At 48.7% G+C, this 15,281-nt stretch overlaps 1 protein-coding gene across 3 annotated transcripts in view; it reads right to left on the reverse strand.

Annotated features, from left to right (window-relative positions):
- The window catches only part of RHPN1 (rhophilin Rho GTPase binding protein 1), a 32,117-nt gene that overhangs the window by 12,742 nt on the left and 4,094 nt on the right, over positions 1–15,281 (reverse strand). The window contains exons 1-5 of one of the 3 annotated variants that reach the window (XM_074898334.1): positions 9,113–9,240; positions 8,874–8,992; positions 4,790–4,918; positions 511–604; positions 49–126 (exon numbers count right to left, since the gene is read on the reverse strand). In XM_074898334.1, the coding sequence (XP_074754435.1) occupies positions 49–126; positions 511–604; positions 4,790–4,918; positions 8,874–8,908 (336 nt within the window). In that variant the 5' untranslated portion in view covers positions 8,909–8,992; positions 9,113–9,240. Of the gene's footprint in view, positions 1–48; positions 127–510; positions 605–4,789; positions 4,919–8,873; positions 8,993–9,112; positions 9,241–15,281 lie in introns of those variants that run through there. The other 2 variants (XM_074898333.1, XM_074898332.1) reach the window with 2 other exon arrangements.

Consider the following 15,281-nt stretch of genomic DNA (forward strand, 5'->3'; position numbering starts at 1 on the left):
GTTTCTAGATAAGCCAAAGCAAGACTTTGCAATTCAAGGGACACTGACCTGCCGTAGCTCCATGAACTCTTTAATTTCTTTTTCAAACAAGATGCCTTCCTCTCCATAGTGTTCACTGATGAGATCCTGCATGGGGGAAAAAAAAGAAAACTCTGAGTCACCATTCAAAACTATTTTCATGATTTAAAGGGTGACTTTGGGCGATTCTGTAGAAGTAATTTGCCAGCTGTCCCTGCAAGGAAACCTGCACCAGGGTAAACCATCTCCTCCCCTGCCTGGCTCTCCAGCATCTCCAGACCCTCATCTCACACTTTCCCATACTTTAAGTCCAGCTCCTCCCCATAAATTTATTTTTTTGCAGCTGTTCCAAAACAGAAGATGGTTTGCAGTTGCTGCAGCATCTCCTCTACAGCACCCAACCGTATCCCTGTGCTGAAACATCCCTCAAAGTGCACGGTCACCCCTCCATCATCTCGCATCGCATCAAGTGTGCAAAACCCCAACGCTCACCTTCAGAGGTACCAGCAAATCCAGCTCCTTTGTCTCCTTCAGGCCCAAAGGGATCATGGGGACGCTGATGGACTCGCTGGAAGAAGACAGCGACCTGTTTGGTGGTTGGTTTAAAAGCCTTGGAGAGACCCTGTGTGTCAGGGACTAAAATAAAGCAGCTTTTGCCCTGGGCTTCTGCTGGGTAAAACTAGAGGAGGACCTGACTCCGCACAGTAGAGGGATTCTCTTCCCAGTGTGACGTTGCTAACGGCAGCGTGTGAGAGGAGCACAGAAAATGAAACCATCACCCTTATTCCTCCAGCTTCTGCTTTTCTCTCCATAACCAGGACAATAAAACCAGAATTAGCTCCAGCGATGAAGCTGCTTTAATTACCAGCCCTTGGGAACCGGGTGTGATGTGAGCACAGGTCATGGATTCACCCCCTCCTACGTGCTGATCTGGGTTTCAGCGCTGATAAGGACTTACTCAGACTGCAGTGCTGCACCTGATATTGAAATTTTCTACCTCTATTAAAAGCAGTGGTCTAATAATAGCTCTTATCGCAGAGCCCGGTCAATATCGTAAAATGCTGAAGATGATGATGACTCTGGGAACACCCAGTTGGGGAGCGGTTTGTGTTTCGACATTAAAACAGGGCAGTCGTGCAGCACCGAGGAAGAAGCACTGCAGGATGACAGTCAGGAAGAACCATCTTTTGGGGGATTTCGCAGCTATTTTGATTTCCTGCTGCCAAGAAGTTAAGAAAAAGTCTGTATAAGCAGCAGAGCCTGGAGCGGGCAGAAAATTACAGCCCTGTAAAGAGCCCCAAAGCCTGCACACAAAGATGGGGAACAGGAGCCCACTGTGGTACCTGCAGCTCTCATCTGCTCTGCAAATGCTTTTCCCAGTACCCATCTATCCCTCAGGAACGTCCCCAACCCTGGCACCGAGCCATGTTACTGCATCGCTCCCTGCAGAGAGACCTGGGCAGGCTGGAGCCATGGGCTGAGCCCAACTGGTGGAGTTTCACTGAGGGCAAATGCCGGGGGCTGCCCTTGGGCCACAACAACCCCCAGCAGGGCTACAGGCCTGGGGAGGAGTGGCTGGAGAGCTGCCGGTCAGAGAGGGGCTGGGGGGGGTGAGAATGAGCCAGAGTGTGCCCAGGGGGCCAAGGAGGGCAACGGCATCCTGGCTTGTGTCAGCACTGGCGTGGCCAGCAGGGACAGGGAAGGGATCTGAGCCCTGGGCTCGGCACTGGGGAGGCCGCCCCTCGCTGAGGGGGTTCAGTTCTGGGCCCCTCACCCCAAAAAGGCCATTGAAGGACTCGAGCGTGGCCAGAGAAGGGCAACGGAGCTGGGGCAGGGTCTGGAGCACAGGTCTGCTGGGGAGCGGCTGGGGGCACTGGGGGGGGTCAGTCTGGAGCAGAGGAGGCTGAGGGGAGACCTCCTGGCCCTCTGCAACTCCCTGCCAGGAGGGGGCAGAGAGGGGGGATGAGTCTCTGGAGCCAAGGCCCCAGCGCCAGGCCCCGAGGGAATGGCCTCAAGCTGCCCAGGGCAGGGTCAGGCTGGCTCTGAGGAAGGATTTCTGTGCAGAAGGGGCTGTTGGGCGTTGGAATGGGCTGCCCAGGGCAGGGGGGAGTCCCCGGGATCCCTGGAGGGGTTGAAGAGTCGGGCTGAGCCAGCGCTGAGGGACCTGGGGGAGTTGGGAATCGTCAGTGCTGGGTGAACGGTTGGACTGGATGATCTTCAAGGTCATTTCCAACCTAGACGATTCTGTGATTCTGTGATCTTTGGACACTTGTCCTCCCCAGAGACTGGTTTAAAGAGACAAGAAAGTCTGGCAGAGAGTGAGATGGGAGGTGGGTCAGACAGGATGAAGTCCTCGCCAACCCAGGTTTGCACAACAGCCCCCTCATTACCTCCAGAAACCACTGATGACTTGTTAACACATCACTCATTAGTCCAGGGAGGAAAAGAGGTAGAGTTGCAAAAACCTGGGGAACGGGACAGGGAGGTTGCACCCACATTTTAATCTGTTCATACTGAATAAACAGCTTCAAGAGCTATAATTAGTGCAGAAAAGCCATTATTGTTTGTTCCCTAACAAGATTTCCGCTTGAATCCAATGCCTAGAGAAAACAAAGGGGCTTTTGTTTGGTCTGGGCAGGGTTTTGGGGTTACTGCTGCTGCTGTTTTGTTTTTAAACCAGGGCAAATAAATGGTGGGCTGGAAAAGCTGAGAATCTCTGATAGAGGAGAACTTGGGGAGGAGGCATGTAACTCAGGAGATGTTCCATTCATCCCTACTTCTAGCACAGAACAAGGACCAACACCTCATTCAGAGACTGCAACAGACCCTCTGAGAGCAGCAAACACCCAAGGGTGCTGGAGATGTGGGCCCCCCTGGCTTTCTCCCCATAGGAGACCCCACGACCCTAACACAATCCAGGTCATCCTGGTCCTACATTTAATGTCGTTGCATCAACCTGCAGGATGGAGTCACTGATACTCCCCTGGTTTTTGCATCTTTCTCTGTCCCCAGTAGCATAGGAATCCTCCCCCAAGGAGGACCATGAGCCAGGAAAAGCACATGGAATGGTTTGGGGTGGGAGGGACCTTTGAAGATCATTCAATCCAAAGCCCCTGCCACAGGCAGGGACAGCTTCAACCATATCAGGTTGCTCAGACCCCATCCAACCTGGCCTTGGATGTTTCTAGGGAAGGGGCATCAACCACCTCTCTGGGCAACTTGGCCCAGTGTTCCACCACTCTCAAAAAAATTTCTTCCTTAGATCTAGTCTGAATCTGTCCTCTTTTAGTTTAAAACCATTACCCCTTGTCCTATCGCTACAGGCTCTACAAAAAAGCCCCTCCCCATCTTTCTTATCAGCCCTCTTTAAGTGATGGAAAGCTGCTCTAAGGTCTCCCCGGAGCCTTCCCTCCCCAGCTGAACCCCCCAACTCTCTCAGCCTTTCCCCCCAGCAGAGCTGCTCCAGCCCTCGGACCATTCCCGTGTCCCTCCTCCGGCCCCGCTCCAGCAGCTCCATGTCTGTCCTGTGCTGGGGACCCCAGAGCTGGACGCGGGGCTCCGGGGGGTCTCGCCAGAGGGGAGCAGAGGGGGACAATCCCCTCCCTCGACCTGCTGGCCACGCTGCTTGGGACACGGCCCAGCTTACAGTTGGCTCTCTGGGCTGCGAGGGCACATTGCTGGGTCATGTCCCATGTTTTACCCACCAGCACCCCCAAGTCCTTCTCCTCGGGGCTGCTCTCCATCCACTCCTCCCCCAGCCTGTGTTGATACCGGGGATTGCCCCGACCCCTGGGCAGGACCTTGCACTTGGCCTTGTTAAACCTCATGAGGTTCACATGGGTCCACTTTTCGAGCTTGTCCAGGTCCCTCTGGATGGCATCCCGCCCCTCAGGTGTGTCAACCGCAACAGGTAGTTGGTGTCACCAAATGCCATCCACCCATTCATCTCGGGAAGGGAAGGAGCAGCAGTGGCTCCCACGTTGCTGCAGCATCCCTGGTCTGTTCTGCCTCAGGGATTTCTGCTTTTCTCATCCAGTGAAACGGCGCTGCCGAGCCGCCCCGGCATGTTGGTTTGCTGCTGGCAAGTGTGCTAGGATTACTGCTCTGGTGAGTCAAGCCCAAGGTGGCTTGGTAAGCGTTTCAAAGCGACAGCGTTTCAATTAACAAAAGGTCTAACCTCGGAAAGAGAGAAAAATAACCTAATACCCTCGGTGGGAAAAGAAATCAGGGAATAATCTGCTCTGAGAACAGCTAGAACAGGAGGCTGGGCGCCTGAGCAGCCATGCTTTTAATTTCTTCTGCTAAATAGCCTGTTTCACCTGGTGGAAAAAACTGATGCTCTGGTGGGATGGTCAGGAAAGAGGGATGATGCAAGTGAAGATGGTTGTTTCTAACCTATTCTTCCTGCTTTGGGACATCAGTGTGCAAAGGATGCACCGTCCATCCCCAAACATCTAAGTATCTGCTGGGAAAAGCTGTTGAGCTTGCTCTCCTTGTAGCTCTACGAATAAAACACCAGTGTTCCCAGGATGAAGAACCATTTCCAGCAAATTTGGCCCATGCCCAAGTCCTCCCCTTTCCCCAGCCACCACCTCATGGTCCCTGCCAGAGGGTCAAACCCTGTGCAGAGCAGGGAGGCAGAGGATTGGGTACAAGGAGAGAGGTTGGCTTGCTCCCAGAAAAAGCGAAAATGAAATTATCCTAATGATAAAAGTAAAATCCCAACAGAGCAAGCTGCTCTTCCCACACCACAGGCAGCTGCCCGGTGTACCTGTCGTTCTGGTACACGTCCACGCTGCTGTTCAGCTCCTCCAGCTCCTCCTTCAGCAGCTGCAGGTTGGAGTTTACATAGCTCAGCTCCAGGGCAACCGTCTCTTTGACCTTATGGTTACTGGTGGCCCTGAAAGACAACACCGAGTGGATCAAACCTCCCCCATTTCGTCAATGACTATTTATCAATGCTGGGTTGCATTAATAAATAGAGATGAAGTTATCCAGCGATGCAATACCACGTGCATCCATCCAAACCTTCCCGCAGAACCATGCCTCTTGCTGTGCACGTGATCATCCAAGGGTTTGGGTTGGGAGAGACCTTTGGCGATCATCCAGTCCAACCCCCCTGCCATGGGCAGGGACATCTTCAACCACATCAGGTTGCTCAGAGCCCCGTCCAACCTGGCCTTGAATGTTTCCAGGGATGGGGCATCGACCACCTCTCTGGGCAACCTGGTCCAGTGTTTCATCACCTTCATCATAAAAAATGTCTTCTTAGATCCAGTCTGAATCTCGTCTTTTTTAATTTAAAACCATTATGCCTTGTCCTGTCTCTACAGGCCCTGGTAATACGTCTGTCCCCATCTTTCTTATAAGCCCCCTCTAAGTATTGAAAGGCCACTCTAAGGTCTCCCTGGAGCCTTCTCTTCTCCAGGCTGAACCCCCCCAACTCTTTCTGCCTTTTGCGACCAGGGAAGCCAGAGCATCCAGCATGTCGTGGAGGTTGAGGCCAGGCAAAGCTCATTACAGTGTTGCACCCTGCTCAGACAAACCTGCTATTTGTGCCCCAGAGCAACCCTCCCCTTGCCAATCCACGCTCCCACCTCCAGTGCTGATCCAGATCTGGCTGTGAGCACTCAAGGTTCTCACCCACATCAAATAAAAGTGTTTAATGGTTGGGTTTGAGGCGGAAAACTTATTTTCGGGTGCGAATGACCCTTCTGCAAGAGAAGAGGCTTGCCGGGCTTGCCCATTAGTCGAGCTGGACCCTGGTCCTCCCTTCCCCACTTTTGCACGTCGGTGGATGTAAACACCGCGGATTGATTTCAGCTGCCTGCTCCCAGAAAGACAAGCTCCCAGGCTGATATTAACCTTCTTATCTGCTCCGAAGGAAAGCAGGGAGAGATAACCCAGAGCTGACAGTGCGCAGTCATCGGATGAAAGGGGTCTGGCTGCTCGTGCTAAATCACGCCAGGCTCCAGGAAAAACAACACGTGCACGAGCTCTGCTCAGCCCGAGCACCTCTTTCACCCCCCTTTTGCAGAGCATGTTGGCTTTGACTTGCTCTTTTTTTTTTTTTGTGGCTAGCATCCTTCAGGGGCCTTGCCCTGACCTGGCTCAGGGCAGTAGAAGGAGCTACGCTGTTTTTCTTTTAAGATCCTTTAGCATCTCCTCCCCTGACTCCCCTCTGCTGGGATTTCCCAAGACCAATGCATTTTTTTATTCTGAAAAAAACCAAAGCAGAATCACAGCAGATCTCTGGGGATGCTTGTCTAAACATCCTTCAGCATTTCTGCAGTTCCCCATACAGTACCAGCACAGTAATGACCCTCTTTCCATATAAACCATTATTTAGTCACTATTTTAGTCCTCCACCCACCACAACACCTTCGGGACACTTTTCTTCCAATATGAATTAACGGGAGTTTCCCCTTCTTGATCCCAGCTGGCAACAATATATGTGTTTTGTTGTTTTTTTTTTAATTTCTTTCATTACCAATAGCTGATTAGCAACCCAGCAACACCAAGGTGAACATTTACATATAGACAGGATATATTTCTGAGCAGTGTTTTCACCCCTGTTCAGCAGCAGAAATATCACCCTCCAAAGCCTGACTGTGCTCTGCAGGATTTTTCACACACGTGCAAGATTTTCCAGGACTTGTCACTAGGTTTTAAAGCCCAGTGTGGCTTTGGGACACTTCAACCTGCCCTCTGCAAGCGCCACGTGCAGCAGCGAAGAGCACAGCACCTCTCAGAGGGGTAATTTAGGGGAGCGCTCGGTCATTTCTGTGAGCAAACCTTCACTGAGGCACTTTGTGCTCCTTGTCCAGGGCAAGCACTGATCTCTGTAGGAGCACACAGAGCCTACGTGTCTCCATCAGCCTCCTCAGTGAAGTTATCGGCTGTTTGCTTCGCTAACCTCAAACAGATTTCTGATTTTTTTTTTTTTTTTAATTTCTTTTTAAGAAACTGGTTTATTGGCGACACCTTTATCTCCCCGATTGCTTCGCCCAGTGCCAGTATTTGAACAAGAAAGGAAACTCTTTCCCCCTGCCTCTGCCTGTTTATTTATTCAGCAAACAAACCCTCTTAACACCACCGAGCAAACACCACGTACATTTTTTCCAACACACCACTCACAGCAAACTCTCCAGGAAAGGAGACTGATACGCCGAACAGAACAGCTCAGGCGATTTATTTTTTTTTAAAGTATTAAGAGACTTTTTTTTTTTTTTTTTTTTTCCACAGAGGCAAAGAAACCAGCAAATCCAGCTGTAAACTGCTCCACACTGGGCAACCCACAACTTTATTCTGTTTGCGTTTGGCTCTGGCATAGAGAGATGCAAAGGAAGTTTCTCCGTGCAACGCAATTTTTAAGCAATAACCTTTAGACTTACAACATAATCCCCTCCCTCAGCCTTTAATTTCAGGCACAACTTTGATTTTCTTTCTTTCTCCCCCTGAGATTTCCCACATTTCATAAGCTCTAAGCACCACAGCACCCAGAAACCCACATTATTACTCAGCTGACAAGTGGACTTGTGGGAGGGAGGAAAAGTGGCTGCTACCAAAGGACATTCAAAATGCTGATCCAGCGAAAAAAAAAAAAAAAAAGCCCCATCAACGCTCCCTGGCCAAGTAATTAAGATGTGTTTTGCATCACATTTTTGCTCACTCCCCTGCACATGGCTCTGATTCCCACTGTTTGCACCAAAACTGTGGCCAGGCACGTTTCTGCTGAACCAGCACATTTCCCCTTATTTTTTTTTTTTTTTTTTTTTTAATAATAAAGGGGAGTCTCGTGGAGCAGCACACATTGGGATTTCATGGCCTTTTTTTAATTAGATGAAGCAGCAGGGTATGAGGGCTATAACCTCACCTACCCCAGAAAGTCCCACTGTCCTCATCCACCAGTAAAATACCATTTCTTCCTCTAGTTTAGTGCAGCAACTATTACTCCCTTCTTCCAGATGCAACAGGCACACGACACTGCTGTTAAATCACTCAAGTTCACAAGTGAAAAAACAATTTTATTTTATTGTGGGGGTAGGGAATTAAACTGGTAAAATATGCCAAAAAAAAAAAAAAGCTATTTTAGGGCAGTCTTATGATTTTTTTTATATTGACACACCTGCCCACCCTGCATGTGTGCTTCAATATCCTACAGGAAGATGAGATAGAGACAAAAGGTACAAAAAAAAAAAAGGTCATCTTCAGGTTAACAAAAAGATAAAATAGCTGAAAAAAAAATAAATAAAATCATGTGATTGCATCAGGAACAGTCCACAGGGGAAGGCAGTAACACGCTGGCTCTACTGGTGCTGGACCAGCTGCAACCTGAAAGCCAATTTTTGCTTTGCAATGGTGCCAATTTTTGCACCACCCCATAAATGCATCTTCCAAGAGCGTGAAGAGCCACCGGACCGTGCCCGTTTGCACAGACGTTCCTGAATTTTCAGATTCTGCTCTGGTGGAAGCACTGGGATGAGGATTTTTTTTGGAACTTAAAGCTGGATTTGACCCACTCACTGGGGTTATCCAACAGGAGCTCTGCAAGTCCAAGCTCAATCCTAGTTAAACGTTTATTCCCATTATTCCATCTGCTCACACGCTGCTTTGTACCAGTCTTCCAGGACACTAAAATTATAATTTTGCATTAAAATGCATAGCATCAGCATTACACTGAACAGAGGGCAGGTATTTCCAGGATGAATCCTGCAAAGTCAAGGGAAGACTGAGCAAACCCCAACCACGGCCACGGCAGTGCCAGCATCAGCTCCCTCCATCAAGACCATATTTCCAGCCCCCCCTCGCCAAATCCCTGGGCCAGAGGGATGCTCCTGGGGACCAGGACTCACCTGAAGAGGTTTTCTGCCCCCGCTCGCATCCTCATCTCCTTGTTGATCTGCTGGTTAATCCGCGCCCGGCGATGCTGCAGTTTGCTGCGCTGGGTCTGGGCGAAGGGGTCACAGCCCTGCTGAGAGAGAGGCGTAGAGTCTCACCCAAAAACCCACTATTTTGGGATTCAAAATGGCACTTCCAGAGTTCAGCATTCACTGGAAGTCAGTTTTATTATCTAATACCACAAGGTGCTTACAACAATTTATTTTCCAAGCTATTCAGAAAAGGCTTCCCAAACCCAACTGCCAACAGGAACTAAGCATCTCCTTCGCAGGGTCTCACCATCCAGACACAAGAAAAGACCCGGGGGGCTACAGATGACTTCAGTATAACCCCTGAGCTCAGGAACAGATGTGACGATGTCTCTAAGTGCTCCCAGCTCCTGCCAGCTATAGGGGATTGAGTGCAGGCAGCAAGTCAAGAGTTCACGGGGGTGGAGAAACGAGTTGTAAAGCAGTAAATTAATTCCATCCCTGCCTCCTTCCTTGGTTTCAGCTTGGGCTTTCCGCAGACAGGGAAACATGTTTAATCTCCGACTTCAGGAAATAACAGACAGCAATATCCCTCTGTCTGGCAGGGGCAAAAGGTTATTATGGGATGCTGCGGTGAGGAGGTTGCCATGAGTAGGGTCACTGAATCCAGGGCCACAAAAGCTCTGCCCAAGCAGAGATGATTTCCATTGTGAGAGAAGGGATTCAGATGGATGAAATGAGCCTCCAAAAGACCCCTGGATAAATAAATAATAATTTAAAAAAACCATGTGGGAGGGTACAATGCTTGGCAGTTTAAGAGGATGGAGACACCTGAGCCTGCTTCTCATACACCAGTGCAAAGCATGGGCAGAGTCCTCCAAGAATATATTATGATCCACTGTAGCACTAAAAGAAATTCCCCAAAGCCACTATTTCACCCTCTTGCTTCCCTTAGAAAACCTCCACTTGTCACGCATATCAGTCTTACCCTGCTCCCCACTACTTTCCCCACACATCTAGAAGAGGTTTTACCACCCAAGACTCCACAGAGCACCAACAGTGCCTGCTCCTGTCCTGGCCAAAACACCTTCTCAGCTCATTTCTTCCACTTAGAGATCTCAGTGGGCTTCACCAGGTCTCACTTCATCCTCCACGATGAGTCACAACAGTCTCAATTCCAACAAGCCAGGGCAACACTTTGTCACCTCTCCAGAAAACACTGTAGGTCCCAGTGTGACTCCGGGAAAACATACTCCTAACAAATTATTTGATTCTTCTGGGGAAGTAGGAAAGAAAAAAAAAAAAATCCTTGCTCAAAATATAAGACCAGCTTTGATTCGTAAGTAGGGAGTGGAAAACTTGAAAACTTTGCCTTTTCATGGACTTCAGCCTTCTGAAAATTCATTTGTTGTATTTGAAGTCCACTAAGCGGTGCCCCCTTTGAAAAGGGTCAGACAATAACACTGGCATTTCTATTTAAGGGGAAAAGTTGAGCTCCTAATTGGTATATGGGAGACTGAGGAATCAGAGTCACTCCATCTGGTCCATAAATCTATAGGCTTAGTGCTTTACAGTAATCTATGAATTTGTTCCAATTACTGAAGGAATAAGCTGGAAGCATGAGACCTTGATTATTCCAGGAAAGCAATTAAGTGGGACCTTAAGGCAAACACCCCAACAGCTGCACAAATCTTGGGACTGAGACATTCAGGAGCAAATATAGGAAAGGCTGATCCAGAAGTACCACTTCTAGATTTGCTCCGGGGGAACCACACCCATCCTGCACATATTGGTGGCTCCCCAGGAAAAATAAATAGAGAAATTGTGAAAAAAAAAAAAAAAAAAAGGAATCACAAATTGCAGAGCCCAAGAAGGGACCATGTCAGGTTTTCTCCAGTAAAAAGGAACCGGGTCATCACTGAACACAGCCTTTGGGGGGGGAAAGAAAAATAAAACAATCCAACCATGCAGGCACTACTCAAATCTGAGCACCCAGAGGCTCTCAAAGCAAAGGAGGCAGCATCAAACTCTTGTCTAGAAAGTAGCTGCTCATGCAGATGTAAGATATTGCACAAGTGTTTCTGTCATTAATTAAAACTGATTACAAACATTGTGTCTTCAATGATGTTTCTTCACACAGCGCAAGATATTAACCTATATAGGGAAGTTAAAGCTCAAGGGAGGGAAAAGGAGCTGTAAAGATAAGGTGGTGCTTATTAAAATTTCAGCAGCCCTTCAGGTTTGCAGAGCGTGCTGTGTGTACTTGTCAGCTCCGGAGACACACAAGCCAAATGCATATGCAAATATATCCAAATACATGCAAGTGAGCAGGATCCAGGCCCTCTCTCTACCTCCAGAGCCATGAAAACCTATCCAAACTCAACAGCCCAGGTAGCAACTGTTGGAAGTGGAAGGTACCTCTTCTCCGCTGCCAGCTCTTCCTACAGGGGCCTTCATCAGCTTTGAGATCTCTCCACTTCTTGTGAAGATTTGCTTGAAAGCTATCAGAGGATTTTAAGATGATTTTTTTTGTAGGGGGGAAGAATTCCAAAAGACTACCTGAATACACGGGCAAGAGGCCAGAGGAAATGCAGATGAGAGATGACGGAAGAAGCACAAGTAGGAGGACTATCTGAAACCACAGAGAAGGTCCATGAACGCCTCCTTGTCTGGAGGTAAGAAGAAACTAAATAAGAAATGAAATCCAGTGTGGCATGAGAAGACACTAGGGTGGCTCTGCAAGACGGTCAAACGCAGTTAAACCTCTTCACTACAAAAGCAATTAAGGGGTTTAGCTAATTGACTTGGTAGCTCCCCACTTCTCCCATGCCCAGCTTGAGACAACACCAAGAAGCAAAACTCAAGTCATGACAGCAAAGCTGATGAACAAGAACCTTCTCAAGCATGCAAACAGAGCAGCACTGATCATCGTTAATCACTTTATCCTTCCACAAGGGCACAAAGGAGCTGCCCCCCAGGAATATTTACAAGCCCTGATGCAGATGGGGACCAAACAAGGCTCAACAATATCCAGGACATCGTGGCATTCGGGTTTAGCCCAGACTTCTCCCTCCAAGAGACACTAAGCTATTTGTAGAGCTGTGAGGGGATTTTTTGCCCCCTCCATCTGAACATTGGGTGTCTTCTCAATCAGATTTAACACGATAGTTATCAATTCCCATCCAGGCTTCTAAGCCAACAGCAAAAAGGTACCGGAAAGTCAGGTATTGGAGCACCTGACGTAATACCAAAGCCTTCGGAGGATGTTGAGTCAGGATCTCAAGACTTGCTGCCCTTAGGGACTTCATATGATCTCCCCACACCTTGCTTTCCTCCTCAACCTTTACAAAGTTGGGTAACTGCAGTAACCTGTGGGATTGCAGCACATCTCACCTCCAGAGGATCTGCTGTTGGTCCCAAAGCATCAGCCCTGGCTGGCATAGACCAATATAACCATTATGCCAAGGCCACTGTGAGGAACAACCAAGCCTAGTCCATAACTGCTCCTGAAGCACTGCAGGAGGGACGTTATTTCACAAATATTGGAGCAAGAAGGGAATTCAGCTTCAGAATAAGATGGACAGGTTAAGTTATATATGAAAGGAAACACCATCACAAGCAAAAAAGGCCATATTTAAATAAAAAGGTATTACAGATAGGGGAGATAGTCAAGAGGAGAGCACGCCCATCCTCCAACGGCTTGCATTCAAAGGAATCCAACACTTCACCTGCAATCTCCAAGTTACAACCAAAAGCTAAAAACCACAGCACAGAGTTTCTAAAGTGGTGATAGATTTAAGCATGACTTACATAAGGGGGGCATACGGGAAAAACCCCATCAAAACCCACTGTTAGGTTATAAAAGGGATTTTTCCTTGCTTAATTCTTCTTCGTACAAGCTCTTGAGGTCAACCCTTTTAGGTCAGAAGAAAGGTGTGTTATTTCAACTAGCCTCTCGGGCTTTGTGGTGCACCTAGGGGCATCCACAGAAGAGTAAAGTTGGGTTTCGGAAGGCCAGGTCAAATGTGGCATTTCTTAGCCTTCCTAGTTAAAAGCTTTTACAAAGGAGAAGCAAGCACATAACTCTTCCAGTAAGAGGTCATAAATTGTGGAGCAGCCAGGAAACAGCACAGCTTGTATGTACACAGAGGACAGCATGTTAAGAAAGCCATGAAAATGAATGAGGTGTGGGTCATTAATTTATATGAGTTGTGTCCAGCTCTAAAGTTTATTGCTTAGGACAAAGCAGGATTAGAGCCAGTATTATTGTAGCAAGGCCATTTTATGCTCAGAAGACATCTGCCAAATAACACCTCGTTCAACCCTTGGCATGGAAAGATGAGAGCGCTGCAGAAAGTGCTCAGCCAATGCCTCCACGTAAGGAAGAAGAGGGAAAAGGCCGGGAGACTCCTTCCAGAGGAGGCCAAGACAAACAGATCCCCTCTGAGGGATATCGAGGCTTCTGTCAACTCAATCTTTGCAGGGGACATATACAATGATGTAATGGCGGTGTTAACTCCCCAACACGTCTTCCAGTTCAAGAGCACCCATCTGGGGTGTTAAACAGGGCAATCACGTTTCCTTCTGGAAGCAAGTCCTTAGGGAAGGTTTGTTTAGAGATGATCACCGAGTGTACTTTGCTCTTCACATCTCCAGTAAACACAAGCGGATGAAGCCTGGGTATGTCTTGGGTGACAAGGCACACCTAGAGCATTATCTGTGACCCCAGTGTCACCATAATGCCACCACCTCCCAGATTACCCAGACTAGTGACAGACAAAACTAATCACCTGTAGGAAAAGGCAGATGCCAGCAAGTCCAAAGGGCAAAGCCAAGCACAAAGGGACTAATTTCTGCTCTTTTGTTTCCGCTAGAGCAGGAGCTGAGTCAGTGAAAGCAACTGAGCAAAACTTAAAGTGTATGACATGATCAAAGGATGACTGTGAACTGTTACCGTGACACCCGTGAGCAGGGAAAACGCGATCTCATTAAACAAGAGAGAAATGGAGATGCAGATCTGATTGCTTAAGGGGCTGTCGCATCCCTGGCTGGAGGAAGAGACACAGATCAGGAGCGTGCTGGTAAAAGCCAGCATGGATCTCTTCAGAGAAATGTGGAAGGGGTTTGTAGCTGGGACTTAAGTTATTGCCCCAGTGAGTATGGCAGCAAGAGCTCCTAGATACTTTAAGAGCTTGGCTGGATCTCAGGAGGTGTTCCACAGCCCACCTGCTGAAGCATGGCCCAAGCTGTGCCATCTTTAAGACCAGCTTTAGCCACCCAACAGTTACCACCAGGACTTTTGCCAATTAGAGCTGCTGGAGGGTGCCCACGGGATAGCAGGAGGAATTAAAGCAGCTTAATTTGCATATAGACTGGAGACATCCAGAATACAGCAGTGGTGAGTTGTCACCTGGTGCTGATTGAGGCTCTACGTTCTCTCTTCTCCTACAATCCTCTGATTTTCACTGAGGGAATAACCTGGTTTGATGAAAACCAAGTTATCTGCCCTAAGATTTGTCATTAAGGTCACGCACAGCACGCTGGCAGCAGCGCATCTGCACCACAGCCCTGGGACCCCGTGTCACAGACTCAGGTCCAGTCTCACAACACGGAATCACTGACTGCTTTGGGTTGGAAAGGACCTTAAAGATCATCCAGTTCCCACCCCTGTGCCACGGGCAGGGCCACCTTCCACTAGCCCAGGTTGCCCAAAGCCCCGTCCAACCTGGCCTTGAACCCTTCCAGGGAGGGGGCAGCCACAGCTTCTCTGGGCAGCCTGTGCCAGGGCCTCACCCCCCTCACAGGGAACAATTTCCACCTTAGATCTAACCTAAATCTCCCCTCTTTTCAGTTTAAAGCCATCACCCCTCATCCTATCCCTCCCCCTTGATGACGAGTTGTCCCCCCACACACCCTTTCAGCCCTGGGGGGCCGCTCTAAGGTCTCCCCGGAGCCTTCTCTTCTCCAGCTGAACCCCCCAACTCTCTCAGCCTGTCCTCATGCTTGACACAGCACCACCAGAGCTCAGGGACATCGCTGAGGACTAACGGCAGGACTAAGGCCATCTCAGCTGCCACTGCTCAGACCAGCTCAGGAGGTGGTGGATACCATGAGTATGTTAAGTGTAGCCCAGCTGCATTTGGCAAAGGCACCCGTGATGCTCATCTGCTACGTCCCTGAAGCCTTGCACAGCCTTCAGCGTTTCCATTATCCCAAACTGCTGCGTATGTTCCTTAAAGCCTTAAGGATTATTTTGTTTTAATTTTGTAAATTATACTCTCCCGGGAGTAGACATCTTTTTGCTTTTTTTAAGGGAAGGGAGTGAAAAGGCATCAAAAAGTGTCATTCAATCCTTTCCCAGGGAAGAAAACGGACATGGTTCAACTCTTCTGT

Source organism: Athene noctua, chromosome 2 (genome assembly GCF_965140245.1).
Source record: "Athene noctua chromosome 2, bAthNoc1.hap1.1, whole genome shotgun sequence".
Lineage (NCBI taxonomy): Eukaryota > Metazoa > Chordata > Aves > Strigiformes > Strigidae > Athene > Athene noctua.